We start from the raw sequence: 16,113 nt of genomic DNA on the forward strand, positions 1-16,113 counted from the left end.
GTCTAAATAATATCGTGGGGTTTTCAAAATCAAATATTGCACACTTCCTAATTCAAATATCAGCTTTCCATGGTCATTAATTTCTATATTAACTTTTTTTTTTTTTTTCACATCCATTTATTTGCCTCTAAAATTTTTGTTCTACTAGATGTATTCGGCCCTTTAATTAACGTTATCTATTTATTAAGTATATTTACATATGTGCATTTATTTAAAATGCAGATCTAATTCGTAAATCAGATATTTTCTTTTCTATTTCTTTTGGAGTCCTATCCAAAGCTGTCGATATTTTAATTTTTTGAGAAATGTTTAGTTCGTAGAATTTTTCAATAAAGTCACCGTCAATAACATTTTTAACTGGATTATAATAGCTTCTAAAGGTTAAATGATCTTTTCCAAGTAAATTATAACCATTTTTATCTTTATCAAAATCATCAAAATTAACACTGAAAAATTCTCTTAACAAGGTTTCCAACTTGCTCAACATTTCAATTTCAGATTTTGTAATCACAGGCATTAACATACCAATTGTGCCTTGTAGCCCAGTATAAAAAATACTATCTAAACCTCCCACTGTCATACTTCCTTTAAAAAATGAAGTAGGGATATCTTGTAAATAAAATTCACAAAGATTTCTAGATCTTGATGATGATCCATTGAGATGACTCTCTTGATATCTCAAATTTATATCATCAGTAATCTGTTGTAAAGCACTATTTGATAATCTTGAAACAAAACAGTTCCCAAACTTATCACCTCCAATAATTGTATGAGAATCCAAGGTGGCGAGTGCAGTGATTTGTCTTTGCATTATATCATCACAAAAAGGGATGAATTGATTGGTTATAGAATCATATTTGATGAATGTAGTTGAATGACGTGCATCTCCACTAACAACTACATCTCCACCTTGATGAATTAACTTAACGATGGTCGTCAAATGTGTTATGGTTGAAGATGCCTTACGTAAAAGCTGACGTTGCCCAAGATCATATAAACGAAGATAATTTTTCACACCAACTAAAAGCTTACCCTTAAAAGGTATGATTGCAGTAGGTGGTCCCTCAATTGAGGTTTCATGAACAAATTCTAAGTTTGCTTGATCATGTTTCTTCTTTTTGATTTCAAAAGTGAATAAGTAATTCTTCGAAGTCAGGTTTGGCAAATATCTTTGATCTTCCGTCACTCCAATAATTAAGTATTCTTTATTAGGATGCGATTCAAAAGAGACTTGGCATAATGATGTTGCTGCCTGGTTATTTCCAAACTCAATGCTTTGGATAATTGAATTATTATCGTAGTCAATAGTCTGAACACAGGATGCCCAACTACCTTCCGATTTTTCATATCCGAAAGCTTGGTAGTAATCTTGGTCAACACCGTCTTGTTCCGTATCTTCCTTATTGGATTGAAGAATTGTCTTTGGAAAAGGTGATTTAATACCATACTCTGCTTCTATAACATGGATTAGAGTTCCAGATGTGGACTTATCTGTTATCATTCTCTTTGGAGTATATCTTAATGGTAAACTACTTACAGTGAAATCATTATCAAGATCAAATACAGCTTCCTCCCCAGCGCCGTCATTAAGTGTTAATATAGTAAGCCTTCCGTCTGAAATTCCAACTATACCATCACCTCCTAAAGCTTCGGAATGAATTGATACCGCAGTATTCATCGAAGTATCCATTAAGGGAGCTATATTATACGCTCCTTTATTATGATATCCTATCCACGGTCTTGAAGAAATCGCTAAAACACCAGTTTGATCTATTTGGGGCAATCCAATGGTCGATAATTGAACTGGCATTGAGCCCAAATATTTAATTCTGCTATCTGAGAGCTTCCCTGTGATATCATCAATAAGAGTTTTGACGTAAAGACCATTTTCCATACCAATATGGACATACGTATTACGTTCATGTGTTAAAATCTGAATTGAAGAAGAATTGGCAGAAAGTGCTTGAATAGTCAAAACTTCAAGCATATTATGATCTAATAATGATATTACCTGGACTGTTTCGTCGGAACTGCCAACAATTGCATATGGTGATTTACGATTACCAGAATCTAATATGGGAGAAATTGCCAATGAAGTTATATTACCACTAGATATTTCAAGTGTATCCCCATATTCTTTTAATTGGTCATCTACTGGGTCAACTTCAAAATAACGGATTTCACGATTTGACAATCCAATGATAACTTGTTCGTTATTCGTACCTGCCTTCAAGATAGATATACCTCCTGGAGTCACCCAATCAGTAGTTTTTTTTTTAATGATATCACCATCTTGAATATGTTTGATATGCCTTATACCATCTGCATGAACCTGTACTATGGAAGATTTACCAATTTGTTGAACTGCAATTGTATTTTGGCTTGTGACGAACTCAGAATCATCAACTAAATCAATATCTTCACCAATGGAAAAAACCAAGGTCTCGGATGATAAACTTGAAGAAAGAATAAGATATTGATCATCCGTAGATTCAAAGTTTATCTTTGTTGTGAAAACAGATGTTGGTACTAATTTAGGACATGGTTCAGATACAATGGTTGATGTGGGAAATCCATAAGTTAGCTTTTTCAAATAAGAGTGTGAAGATAAAGTGAGGATTTGATATGATGGGTCTGGGGTTAAGTTATTTTTTGTTTCTAATAAAGTAGCATCAATCACCGGATGTAAGGTTTCTATGAAATCAACTAAAGCCAAATTTTCCAAAGCTTTCACGTTGAATAAACGAGAATCTAAAGGATAATTTGCAATATCGCTATCTTTAATCCCCGAAGATTTTAAAGTAGTTTCATCGTCATCTTCTGCTAAGTCTTCGAATTGATAATAATGCTTATTATTATTGGACGAATTAGCAAAAAGGAAACCACTTTTAGATATGTTCAAAGAGTTGGAAAAGGGTATTGTATCAAAATATTTGACAGATATGCATTCAATCTTTTCTTCAGCTTCATTATAATCCACTGTGATCTTAAATAAGTCACCCAAGGAACTTTGACATAAAATGAAAAAGTTATTCTTTTTTAGCTTATGAGTGACATGCGAAGTTATGATAGTTTCACTAGAACCTTCACGAATTGGCAATGGAAGATATAATCGCTCTCTTTGTAAGTGATCATATATTAAAAATGACTTACAACTAACCAAAAGACCACCAATGTGACCTGGTAACGGAATGAGACAAGTGGAAGATGCGGGTATCAAACCATTTGCCTTCTTTTTCACGATATGGTTCAATCCTTGATCTAATTCATAATAATTCAAAATCAATGGAGAATTCTGTGGGTCATATCTATTGGAGGAGGAACCGTCTTGGCTTTCATATTCGCTATAGTCAATTTCTATTGCTGCGAACATTGGATTATCAAAGGCAGTATCAAGAGCACATGTTTGAAGAGTCAACAATTCTCTCGTTGATGCTTCAAGGGGTGAGGATAGTCCAATTTGCCCTTCGGCATTGGAGCTAACCTTATACACCAATTTATTCTTTTCAATTGCCGAAATCATCACGGCTCTATTATGTGGATCAATGCTTAAGTATTCACCCGGTGTTATTCTCCTGAATCCATTCTTAGAATGAGGCTCTTGGACTCTGGGAATGAAATTATTCGATAGTTCATCATATTCTGCAATGACAATATTCCCCGAGTCTGAGGTTATCACGAGAAAGTCTTTTTGGGACCCTGGAAGCCTCAAAGCACCCACAGACTGTATAATGCCCAAGGTGTTTTGAACCAATATCTTCTGGACTTTACCAGTGTCTGAATTTGGTTTCCATAATTCAATGAAGGTGGAATTTGCAAGTAGAAGTTCTTGAGATTTCTTGGTTCCTAAAAACTGACCAAGAAGTGAGTACTGGCTCAAACTAGGACTTCGCAAAGTGAGGTGGTAGAGGTATATGGAATCGTCCTCTATGAGCATTATGAATATGATGTCTTGCAAACAGAATGGAAGGAATTGGTGTAGTCTATTTTCTTCAAAGATGAGTTTATGTTTCTGATATAGTGTGCATACAATTTTCACGTTTTTTTTTTTTTTTTTCCAAAGTCATTTTCCTACAAACTGATACTACTTACTATTTCACGATATAATCTAAACCAAAATGGGTGCTAGGTATGTTTGAAAGTATATGGTAGGACGAATAAATGACTAACGTTTATTTTCATTAGTTGTAAAGATCAAAAGAAGGCTCTTGCTATATGCCTACAAAGATCACCATGCGTTCTTATAGAAAGAAATACTCCGGCCGACTGTCTTAACAAACCAGAGTTGAAGAAGGATTTACCAGAATTGTGTCTCGCCAATTTCAAAGCGTTCATGGACTGCAAAAGTGGTATTTTCGACATGAGGAAAAGAATGAAGGGTAATGCCCCATTATCCACTGGTAAATATGATGATACTTATGAAAAATTATCCACTGGTGATTTTGATCCGCAAGAAGAGATGAGAAAGTTGGATGTATTGAATAGAAACTTGCATAAGCAAAAGCAGCTTAGAGAAGAAGCCGAAAAGGCTAGGTTGGCCGGGTTAGATAACTAGCCATTTTGATATTCACTTCTTTTTGTTCTAATTCTTCTGGTGTCTTGTAAATACTGTAAATAGTCCCACCGGAATCTTTCCATAACACTCTGTTTTCCAAACTCTCTGCAATGATCTGAATGAAAGTCCATTTATATGTCTTTTGTCGTAAAACTTGTAGAATAATTAATCAACCTAAGCTAATTACTTAAAGAGGAAACTACCGCTACTTGAATTTTTTTTTTCTTTATTATGTGGCTCTTTGTCGCAATTCAATGAATTCATTTTGTCTTCTTGAATCAACTCCATTCTTTCTGATTGATAAAGTCTGTATAAGCATAGGAAGAGCAATGACGGTAATTAAGAGTGAGTTGGAATCGAACCGAGTTCAAGAAATCGACGATTTGCTCAAGTTGATCCACCCAAAGATCATCGAGTACGTTGAAAAATCGGATCCAAAATCTGCAAACTATGAGCTTACTTCTCTCGGACAGTATCATAGACCACAAACTTTGAAGGAAATAATCACCGAAAAGGATGAAGAGGAGCTGGTTGAAGGGATTCGTGGGGATAATGACAAGTTATTTGCCAAAATCGATCAAGTATTCAAGTATTCGGTTAACACATGGAATCCAGGATTTTTAGATAAATTGTATGCATCAAATAATCCAATTGGGGTTATAAGTGATATAATTTTATCTTTATTGAATACCAATTCCCATGTTTACACTGTATCACCGGTTTTATCGGTAATTGAGAATTATATTGGGCGTAAATACGCCAGCTTATTTTTCACTAATGATACTGAAACTTGTGGTGGGTTAACGTTTCCCGGTGGATCATGGTCAAACACTACATCTTTACATACCGCTAGGTCTTTATTATATCCTGAAACAAAGGAAACTGGTAATGGAAGTTTTAAATTTGCAGTTTTTGCTTCTGAACATTGTCACTATTCAGTAGTAAAAGCTGCTATTTTAATGGGACTTGGATCATCTAATGTGTTCAAAGTGAAGATTTTAGCAGATGGTAGTATGGATACTAAAGATTTAAGCTTTAAAATTGAAGAATCGAAAAAACAAGGTTTTACTCCACTTTATATAAATTCCACTGCTGGTACTACGGTATTCGGATCATATGATCCATTTGATGAGATTGCTGATATTGCTGAAAAAAATAATATTTGGTTCCATATTGATGGATCTTGGGGTGGTAATGTTATTTTTTCATCTAAGCACAAGTACAAGATGAATGGATGTGAACGAGCAAATTCAATCTCATGTAACCCCCATAAAATGTTGGGTGTCCCGAATACTTGTTCCTTTTTACTATTACCCCATGTCCTGAATTTCCAAAAGGCAATGTCATTAAGTGCCCCATATCTTTTCCATGGACGTGATGACGAAGGAGAAGAGAATTTCGATTTGGCTGATGGTACTATGGGATGCGGTCGTCGTGCTGACTCTTTCAAATTTTATATGGCCTGGTTATATTACGGATTCAAAGGTTTAGAAGAGCGGGTTGATCATGCCTTTGATATTGCTCGTGATTTCATTTTTAAAATCAGTCAGGATGATAGATTCGAATTGGTTTTGGGTTCTAAAGATGATTTGCCCAAATGTTTACAAGTTTGTTTTTACTATAGACCAAAGAATTATAAATTAGATAAAAATACTGAGATTACTAGATTTATATCTCGTGAATTACATAAAAGAAGTAAATATTTAGTTGATTTTTCTCCAAATACTTCTGGAGGTGATTCTGATAAAGGGGAATTTTTCAGAGTTGTATTTAATTCTCCAATTCTTACTGATACCGTGGTTGATGATTTAATCTCTAGTATCATTCAAGTTGGTGAAGAATTCGATAGCTAAATAAATTTTGCAACAAATATATATTATAACTACAATGTTGTAGAATGCAACGTCACTGAGATAAGAAACGGAATTATAATTCCCAGAAACACAAACTTAGGTGACATTCTTGTTTCCCCAAAAACAAGATACTCGAGATCTGCCACCTAATCTCAACGGTTAGTTCAATGTACAAGATATTATTCTAAATGCAACATCACATTTCTATTACAACAAGATTTTTCAGCTGATAAGTGATTCGGTGGTGTATGGGTGTGAAGCTACAAACAAATCGTCAGCATCAACGAAATAACAACTAACTAATACATCAACCAAGACACCAACTAAGATAACTAAGAGGCCAACTAGAATATCAACTGAGAACTTGGAAGAACATGCATTTATTTGAAGATGTAGAAAACCCTGGGTCAAAGGTATAACTGTAGGGTCTACAGTCCAAAGACGACCGGAAGTCACCAAAAACGATACCGGAATAGTCAAAATGTCGTTTTCCAATTTTCACGAAAGCTCCGGTTTTCCATTGGTCGAGTCATAAAATACCATCAGACTCCTAGTAGGAAGATAAACGTTACGAACATAACAACTTCTTTTCCTCGAACCATACATGACCATTAACTTTTTCTGTAATAGAAATACCAATTCAAATATTTAAACACTTATACCTAAAGATTGCTGGAAAACAACTATAAGCCATGGTTGCAAAATAAGGTTATCACAAGTACCGTAAAAGGTTCACCTTCCCGCGAACCAACGCTATTGGTCTAGAGCAAGTGCCAGGGTTCTCGCAGCCAATTATCAAGGAAGATTTTCCACTATAGACAACTAATTGTATCTTTCGTTCTTTTTAGACAAAGACAACCACCTTCATGTAAAGGTCGTCCTCGATTTTACAAAAAGTAGAAGTTAGACAGGTATGGAAGTAAAAATAGATTGGGACGATATCAAATAGAATAGAAGTGAATTTTTCACACTCCAAAACGATGCCATCGAGTAATACCTAAAAAAGGTATGTTAACAGGAGGGAATTAAGGTAGTTATCCATAGTAAATATAACCAAGTTTCCATAAGAGTATTGACGTAAATAATAGTTAGCTCGCTACTTCAGGCTTATTTCTTTGATTAGAGACTTTTTTAAGTGTCAATCGCCACTATAGTAGACTTTACGGAGTTTTAAGTTAAACCGCTAAGGGGGGGTTAATATAAGCCTTTTTGATGCAAATATCAACTTTGACAGATTTTGGTACGACTACCTTAATCTCCATGCTTCAAACGACATGGTTTCATACAATGAATGCCAGTGTCCTTCAGTTTTATGGATGTTTTAACCGAGCTAAATTAACTTCACCATGAATTTGCAAAGCACTGTCCTGCGGTTGCGATGTGATTATGCTAATTGTATTATAAATATGGCTGCTCCCGTTCAAAGATTTACGAACAAATAATAATGAAAGATCACTCTTGCACACTCCTGATGTATCTTGTTGAAATCTTCTTAACCTTAGTCTCCATCACGACCGATTATTTGAATTATAACTTGCATAATGCATTATTTGATAATTTTGCGGATTATGACTTGAGACGGATACTATGGCAATCCAATTGCATTCAGTTTTCTTCTTACTGAACCAAAGCAAATACGGCGATGAAGAACTACCCAACAAAGGAATGATGGTAAATCCCAAGTAGTATTAACTTCTTATATGGCATCCATAGGTAGAATATATGTTTTCAAATTCTGTGTTTGTATAGGATCGCAAAATATCTTACGTGACTAATGCAGTGATCAGCCAAGTAGCACAGTAAGCCATCATGATCTTCAATAACATGTCAAGGTTGCAAAATTGAAAAAATCCACTTCTAGACAAGTACAAACTCACAGCACGACATAAATAATGTCGTGGCAGGTATTCCGGGTACGCGAAACCCGACCACTTTTCCAAGGAGTTCCGGCCGCGTTTCAAGCCAAATCGACGGAACTATGTATATAAGATAGTGCCGTCCTTGAAGAGGGGTGAGTTTACGTTAAGCGAAGAATTAGCCAATGGAACCTGCTGGGCTTGTTGTACTCAGGGATGTTCCAAAGAACAACAGGAACAACAATTCCATTTTGGGTTAATGGGCACGTCGGACGAGGTTTGGTCTCACCCAATAATTTGGACAAAACAACTTTAATCGAATAGCTTTGAAAGGGACTCTTACACCAACTTGGGCTCCTGTATGTATACGGGAGGGTGTTCCGTGAAGTTTGTTTGTAAGGCATTTTAACATTCTCTGAACATTGACTGTGAGCACATACTAAATGTTGGTACATGGTGCTGGTACATGGTGTTGGTACATGGCGACTTACCCAGTAGAGTATTGTTATTTATCGACGGCTAAAGATTAGTTATCAAAGCAAATAAAGTTTAATTGTATCTTGAGCTTCTAAATGTAACCTTATTACAGTAGAACCGAGTACTAATTCTTTTTTTTTTTTTTTTGTTTTGTGTGTGTTGATGCGGATTCATTGTTATCTAGCTGATAACCCCAAATTTTCACTAAATCTATATATATAAATTCCATCTATATATATATATGCGTTGATTTCATTCAGTTATGAGTTTTTTCTATTAGTCTTCATTCCATAATGTCTATTGAAAAATCCAATACTGCAGTCGAGGTTGACTCGAGCAATCATAGTTTTAATACTCCCAATCACGAAGTGGTCGATGAAGAAGAACATCTTGAGTTGAAACATCATACCAGAGAAGAAATCGCTGCTTCAGGGAAATGGTATGATCAAAGCTACTTTGGCGGGCGCATACCCAGTTATTCCAATGCCATGGTTCAAATATTCATGATGTCTTTTGTCTTATTCATGACTCCAGGTATGTTTAATGCAATTAGTGGGATTGGTTCTGCTGGGATTTCGGATGTGTCCGTTGCTGATAATGCTAATGTAGCATTATATTCCACCTTTGCCACTATTGGGGTTATTGGGGGAGTCATTTGTAATATCATTGGTTCGAAATGGTGTCTTACCATTGGTGGGACCGGTTATTTTATGTACACTGCTAGTTTATTATGTTTCCATTATACTGAAAATGCTGGATTTTGTATTTTTGCCGGGGCTTTTCTTGGGGTTTGTGCTTCTTTAACTTGGGCTGCTCAAGGTCAAATTATTATGAGTTATACCACTGAAGATCGTAAAGGTCATGCCATCATGATTTTTTGGATCATTTTCAACATGGGTGCAGTTATCGGTTCATTAATTCCTTTGGGTCAAAATCTTCGAAGTAATGAATCAAAAGTAAATGCTGGTACATTTGCTGCGTTTTTGGTTTTAATTGGTATTGGGGTCTTTTTAGCCACTTTCATGCTTCCAATTGATAAAGTTTACAAATCGGATGGTACTAAAGTTACCAAAAAAAATTACCCAAGTATCAGTGATGAAATCAAAGGTTGGCTTCATGTCTTGAAGAATGAACCAAAAATATATCTTCTTTTCCCCATGTTTGCTGCCTCTAATTGGTTCACCACTTATCAATTTAATGATTTTAATGCTGCTAAATTCACCATCAGAACTAGATCTTTGAATTCGTTACTTTATTGGCTTTTCCAAATGATCGGGGCTCTTTTCATCGGTAACATTCTTGATTGGACTTATTTCCGTAGAAGTGTTAGAGCAAGAATCGGTTGGGTTCTTGTTTTCATCCTCGGTATGGCCATTTGGGGTGGTGGATTGAAATTTCAACAAGGTTACACTAGAGAATCAGTCGTTGACATGACTCCTATTGATTTTAAAGATAGCGGGTATGGGGGACCAGTGGTTCTTTATATGTGTTACGGTTTTTACGACGCTATTTTCCAAAACTTTATCTTCTGGGTCTTAGGGGCTTTATCTAATAATCCAAAGAAAGTTGCCTTATATGCTTCTTTTTATAAAGGTATCCAATCAGCTTTTGCAGCCATCGTTTGGAGGTTGGACGCTATGGAAAAAAGCTACATGTCTTTGTTCGCTAGTTCCTGGGGGTTTGTCCAAGGTTCTCTTGTGATTGCAGCTCCTCTTATCTTACTCTGGATCACTGATCATACTGATATAAAAGAAGACGGTATCGTTGATATCGTTGATCAAGGTGAATTGGAAGTAGTTAATTCAACCACCCAAGCTCCTGAAATTAAGGATGAAAAAATCGTTTAACCCTTATTTCTCCCACTGATATCATCCCTCTCTCTACTTTCCTTCACTTCTTGTATTTCATTTTGAGTATAGTTTATATAATTTATTTATAATAATCATTTCATTAATCGGTAGACCCGAACACCAGTAGTTGGCAAAGCGAATAAAGAACGATTTCTCGAAAATCATCTTTTGGAAAGTTAATAGTCATTACTGAAAACTAGTCAATTGATTGCATTTACATCACATTTATCTCCCGCATGACCATTACTTTTGTTCCTGGTGAGGTCAACAAATCACCTTATTCGGTCCTGCAAGCTTTATGGAAGTCTCATCACATAATAGCTTACGGATCAGGGAATAATTTGATATTATCAACTATAAGTAAAACTAGTCAAGATTCATCATCTAAGGATATTCAGAGTAATCATTTACAAACGGTTTATCTTGAGTCAGACCCTACAGCAGTAAGCATCAATTCAAATAATGGTCTAATTGCGACCGCTTTGAATAATAAACTTTTCATTTTTAAACCAGTCAATGAGTACATGTCAAAACCCCAATGGCTGGAAGCTCTCGTTATTTCCAATGGAAAAGATAACTCCTCGATCAATTGCTTACTGTGGGCTATAAATGAAGATGAATTGGTTGTGGGAAGCGATGAATCTTTGACCGTTTACCATATATTTATAGAATATGGAACAGTCAATTTCAATCAGCGTTTTTGCAAGCTACAATCCAGTCCTATTCATGACATTAGACTCACCTCCGACTCAGCTAGGATTATGACTTACAGTACTCGGAGATTTGATAATTTAATCAAATTTTGGTCCAGAATAAGTTTTAATGACGATCAGTCTCTATTTGAATTGACTTATTTGAAACACCCAAACGGATCTTGGGTGAAAGATGCAAAATGGAGAAATAAAAACCCAAATTTCTCTCATAATAATCAAATAGATGCCTCAATGGCAAATATCAAAAATATAAGAAGCTATATTGGTGATTCGAATAATGATAATGACATACTTTATACCTTGACCAATGATAATGTAATTAGGGTTTGGTCCACCTTCGAGTTCAGTGGTCGTAATCACATAAGGTGTTGGAACGAGCTCGACCTTCGAAATTATATGATCAGTGGTGAAGATGTTTCAGGAATTGAGATTTTTGATAGTTCCTATCTTAGAAGTTCGTTGGTACCACTACTTCAAAATACAGATGAGGGTCTTTTTAAATGCATAGATACCACCCGTGAGTTCGATTTGATATTTGTGACTAATAGAGCGGGACAAGTCTCAATCTTTGCTGTGACAGATCTTAATGGAAACCCACCAAATGGAATTAAGTTTACTAAGCTAGGTGGAAGTTTCAAGCTTGATGTGAACTCGTTCCCACTTTCAACTAAAATCTCAAAATTTGAAAGCATTAGTAAAGAATTTATCAAATCACAAGAATTCAATGTTAATCTCAATCCAGTCATTTTTTCACAAAGCTCAATATTTCATAATGATGATGTTTGTTTACTCGTTCATGATCGTATCAAAGATACTATAAGAGTAAATTTATTTAATTTTAAGCATTTGATAGAAGAAAAAGATGATTATATAGGTTGTCAACTCATAAACAAATTCCAAGGACATACTAAGTCAATAAGAAAATTGGTTACTTCGTCCTCATATTCTAAAAGTAACATACTTTTATCTATTCTGAATTTTCCGGAGCACAATTATATTTGGGAACCTTTACTTTTGAATCCTAAAAAGAAGCAAAGCATGTCTGTAACTAAACGGTTCCAAGTTGATGTTAGACGCGGAATATCTTCGGACCCTCACCAAGAAGGAATTTGGGATGCCATTCTAATTAATGATATCAGACCGAGTCTCAATAACAGAAGACGCCATTTGGTGATTACTTCTGAAAGGGGAGGATATCTCAGTTTCTGGAGCTGTAATGGTATTAAACATGATGATGAAGCGGCTCAGTTAGTACAGAGAGTTGCTATGTTAAATGATACTGGTGATCATATACATGAAGAACCCAAATCACTTCTATTGATCAACTCTCATGAAGATGAATATTGTGCAATCAGTATTTTCAATGAAAAGCTCATAAAGGCTTGGAAATTTAATGTCTCGGATGATGACGATGATATCAAAATAGACATTCAAGACTTGAGAGAAAATGTAGAACCTTTGGCCCACATATCATCAATCCACAAAATTTCCACAATCGATTCATTTACGTCTAATAATTTGGTGTCTATAATAGATGAGAAGGGTACCTTGAGAATATTATCTACCCATTTTGACAATAGTAAGGTCTATTGGAAGGAATTAAAGAAAATACATACTAATATTTCCAATGCCAGCAAAATTCATGGTTCTTCTATCATTAAAAGATTTGCTATTGTTGATGAAAAGGGTTCTAAATTGACTATTTGGGATACTAAGTCTGGGATTCTTGAGTATGAAGAAGAACTACCAGAAAACTATGGGCCTGTTCGAGACCTTGACTGGACATTCGTTGAGTCTACCTTTGATCAATCATCTAATGCCATTCTTTCTGTTGGTTTTGCAAGATTTGTTCTATTGTATACTCAACTAAGATACGATTATACCAATAATATACCAACCTTTGCTGTATTGAAAAAAATTGACATATCTGATTATACGTCTCATTTGATAGGTGACCTGATTTGGATAGATGATGGATTCTTAGTAATTGGTTGCGGTAATCAATTCTTTATAGACGATAAGTGGGTGAAATTAGGTTCTTCACAATCCATAGATTACCTCATAAAACAGTTGGTGGTCGGCTATAATAGCGGTTCAGGTAGCGATAATGAAAATTATGAGATTTCACATCTAGTGAAAATATTGAATGGTCCATTACCTGTTTACCATCCCCAATTTTTAATCCAAGCACTCTTCATGAATCAAACAAAATTAGTTCAAGACATTATTGTGACTTTGTTCAAAGCCTTACGAAAGGATGAGGCTATCAAATGGGACTTAAATATAAACATGGAAAAAGAAATCCTTAGCACAAAGGATAATAATGGATTAGCTTATTCATCAATGCATCAAAATACATTGGGAGATGTATTTGAAAATTTTACACCAACGCTACTGGACCTATTAATAGAAAAATTGACAAAGACTTCATTGCCTTTGTTAACAAGACATCAGCAAATCACCTTGATTCTGGTTATTACAATCTTGAAAAAATTGTATGAGAATAACTCCATGGACGAAAATGGGGCCAGATTTTTAATTGGATTCAAATTATTCCAGTCCAATCTGAAACAGCTTAAGCTTACCATGAGAGATATAAACTGGGCACTTCACAGTGATAATAGAGAATTGATTTATGGATACATTGAAGATCAATTTCAACATAGAATTACCTGGGATATCGCCAAAAAAGTGGGTATAGTATATTGGATCAATGAACGGGAAAAATTGGTACAAATCGTTGAAAAATGTGCTAGAAATGATTTTAGTACTAACCGGGATCCTTCAGGATTGATTACTCTATTTTTCTTATCAATCAGAAAGAAGCAAATACTTCTAGGCTTGTGGAAAACTACAACTCATCCAGAGAAGCAAAAAATGTTGAAATTTTTAAATAATGATTTTAGTCAGCCCAGATGGAAGTCTGCTGCATTGAAAAATGCATTTGTTTTGTTGGGAAAACATAGATATTTGGATGCAGCTTGCTTTTTCTTATTGGCTGATAAACCTAAAGATTGCTGTATCACTTTGGCAAATAAAATTGAAGATATTGAATTATCATTATTGATTGCAAAAGTTTATGATAACTCCAGTGAATCTTTGGTTAATATTATAGAGAATAATGTTTTACCAACAACATTAAAGGAAGGAAATAGATGGATCACAAGTTGGATTTTTTGGGAATTAAATTTGAAGCAATTATCGATACAGGCTTTAATTAAATCACCAATTTCAATAGTCAATGCTAATAAGGATAAATTTTCCGAAGATTTTTACAATAACCATTTGAAAAATCTAATCTTGGATAGTAGCAGTAGACTGTTTTTGCAAGATGATCCAGTTTTAGCTATCTTGTATAACAACTTGAGAAGACGGAAAGTTAATTATCTCGAAGGATCATTCTCTATTTCTCCAGCTGCAGAATTTGAATTTGTTATAAAAGTAGCCTCAATCTATACTCGAATGGGTTGTGATTATTTGGCGTTATTATTAGTAAGAGATTGGGAATTCAAAGAATACAATGACGGTAAAACGAAGGTTGCAGATACTAAAGACGATGATAATGATATTTTCAAAGAGTTTAAACCAACTCTTGCTCCACCTCAGCCAACTACATTTGAAGAACCCGATATTATGAGTTCATTTGATTTTTGAATAAGTAAATTATATATTCAATGCATAGTATAGGACTAAAAAACGTCCACAGAACTCTTTAAATCATTCCAAATATTTTCAATTAGGAGAGCCCATTTATCACCAAAATGTACTAATATTTGTATTAGAAAATAAAATTGTAGTCTTGCGATTATAAGTGATCTTATAGAACTGAAAACCGAAAAGTTGAAAAATCCAATTAATAAATAGGCTGACTCTTCAAAATTTTCATCACTGGTATCAACCAAGATTTTCTTTAACCAAAACCTTCCAAAGTATTTAACGAAAAATTTATCAATGCTATCAAAGAAAAAGGGTCTAACGTATATGAAATCTTTCAAATCAGACTTCAAAATAAACGAATCATTGATATCCTGATCTAATGACAAGCCACATAGCTCTGGTTGATCTTCACATAGGGATTTCAGTACTAGTATTATATTAAAATTTCGTTTAAACGATTCCATATTGGAAGGATTTACAATGTATGGGGTAATAGCGATAACAAGAATAACAGGTAAGATCACTTTGACAATAAAGTTAATATTTTCCCTTAGCTCATTTCTTCTGGGCCCTAGAAATGGCATTTTCGTAGTTGGTGATTGGTAATCGCAATTTGCAATAAGTTATCATTGATCATGTATTTAATGTCTTAGATCTTTGAAATCGGTATATTTAAATATAAAATACTGCACACTTGTCTTAACTCCAAAGCAAAAAAAAAAAAATAATATGACTTTTGGCAAAATAGCATTCCACCCGGGACTCGAACCCGGAGCCTTCCCCTTAGGAGGGGGACGCGCTACCGTTGCGCCAGTAGAACAGTAAGAGATAGCATTTCCCGCTTGTCTGACGACCATGCCAAAGGGCAAATTTTCCACTTTTTTGAAAAATATTCAACTATGAAGGATTGTCTGTGGTCAGATAATTTAAAGAAACTATCAATTTTGGACCCCCTTTTATATATTTCTATCTACTCTCTTTATCTCTATATAGTTAATATTTAGATCAAATATATAAAACTATACGTGAAAAAAAAAAAAAAAATTTGGGCAAAAATTGTCAGACCATGAAGGTCTGGCGATGATGTCCGGGCCTGACTTATGCCAGGATCGATTTCATACATCATCAAAGCCGAAGTCCAATAAAGATGTT

General features: G+C 34.8%; 6 protein-coding genes and 1 non-coding gene across 7 annotated transcripts; 4 read left to right on the forward strand and 3 right to left on the reverse strand.

Annotated features, from left to right (window-relative positions):
* Positions 1–211: 211 nt before the first annotated feature.
* HYPBUDRAFT_109181 (U2 snRNP complex subunit) lies at positions 212–3,937 on the reverse strand (the record flags this gene model as incomplete). Its single annotated transcript, XM_020218683.1, has 1 exon — positions 212–3,937. The coding sequence occupies one exon, from the start codon at positions 3,935–3,937 to the stop codon at positions 212–214; it is 3,726 nt and encodes a 1,241-aa protein (XP_020076043.1).
* Positions 3,938–4,118: 181 nt separating this feature from the next.
* On the forward strand, positions 4,119–4,686 carry HYPBUDRAFT_11589 (uncharacterized protein; the record flags this gene model as incomplete). Its single annotated transcript, XM_020219153.1, has 2 exons — positions 4,119–4,129; positions 4,186–4,686. 2 exons carry the CDS (start codon positions 4,119–4,121, stop codon positions 4,553–4,555), a joined length of 381 nt encoding a protein of 126 aa, XP_020076044.1. The 3' UTR covers positions 4,556–4,686.
* Positions 4,687–4,884: 198 nt separating this feature from the next.
* On the forward strand, positions 4,885–6,408 carry HYPBUDRAFT_6277 (uncharacterized protein; the record flags this gene model as incomplete). The annotated part of the gene is made up of 1 exon (XM_020223565.1): positions 4,885–6,408. The coding sequence occupies one exon, from the start codon at positions 4,885–4,887 to the stop codon at positions 6,406–6,408; it is 1,524 nt and encodes a 507-aa protein (XP_020076045.1).
* Positions 6,409–9,020: 2,612 nt separating this feature from the next.
* On the forward strand, positions 9,021–10,655 carry NGT1 (Ngt1p). Its single transcript, XM_020221300.1, has one exon. The coding sequence runs from the start codon at positions 9,035–9,037 to the stop codon at positions 10,586–10,588; it is 1,554 nt and encodes a 517-aa protein (XP_020076046.1). The 5' UTR covers positions 9,021–9,034; the 3' UTR covers positions 10,589–10,655.
* Positions 10,656–10,795: 140 nt separating this feature from the next.
* Positions 10,796–14,989, forward strand: HYPBUDRAFT_166887 (uncharacterized protein). The gene has a single exon (XM_020222748.1). The coding sequence runs from the start codon at positions 10,828–10,830 to the stop codon at positions 14,956–14,958; it is 4,131 nt and encodes a 1,376-aa protein (XP_020076047.1). The 5' UTR covers positions 10,796–10,827; the 3' UTR covers positions 14,959–14,989.
* A 4-nt stretch (positions 14,990–14,993) lies between these two features.
* HYPBUDRAFT_6280 (uncharacterized protein) lies at positions 14,994–15,545 on the reverse strand (the record flags this gene model as incomplete). Its single annotated transcript, XM_020223566.1, has 1 exon — positions 14,994–15,545. One exon carries the CDS (start codon positions 15,543–15,545, stop codon positions 14,994–14,996), a length of 552 nt encoding a protein of 183 aa, XP_020076048.1.
* A 164-nt stretch (positions 15,546–15,709) lies between these two features.
* Positions 15,710–15,781, reverse strand: HYPBUDRAFT_t115. Its single transcript has one exon. It is a non-coding gene; the product is annotated as a tRNA-Arg (tRNA).
* Between the last annotated feature and the right edge of the window lie 332 nt (positions 15,782–16,113).

Source organism: Hyphopichia burtonii (assembly GCF_001661395.1).
Source record: "Hyphopichia burtonii NRRL Y-1933 unplaced genomic scaffold HYPBUscaffold_4, whole genome shotgun sequence".
NCBI classification, from domain to species: Eukaryota; Fungi; Ascomycota; class Pichiomycetes; order Serinales; family Debaryomycetaceae; genus Hyphopichia; species Hyphopichia burtonii.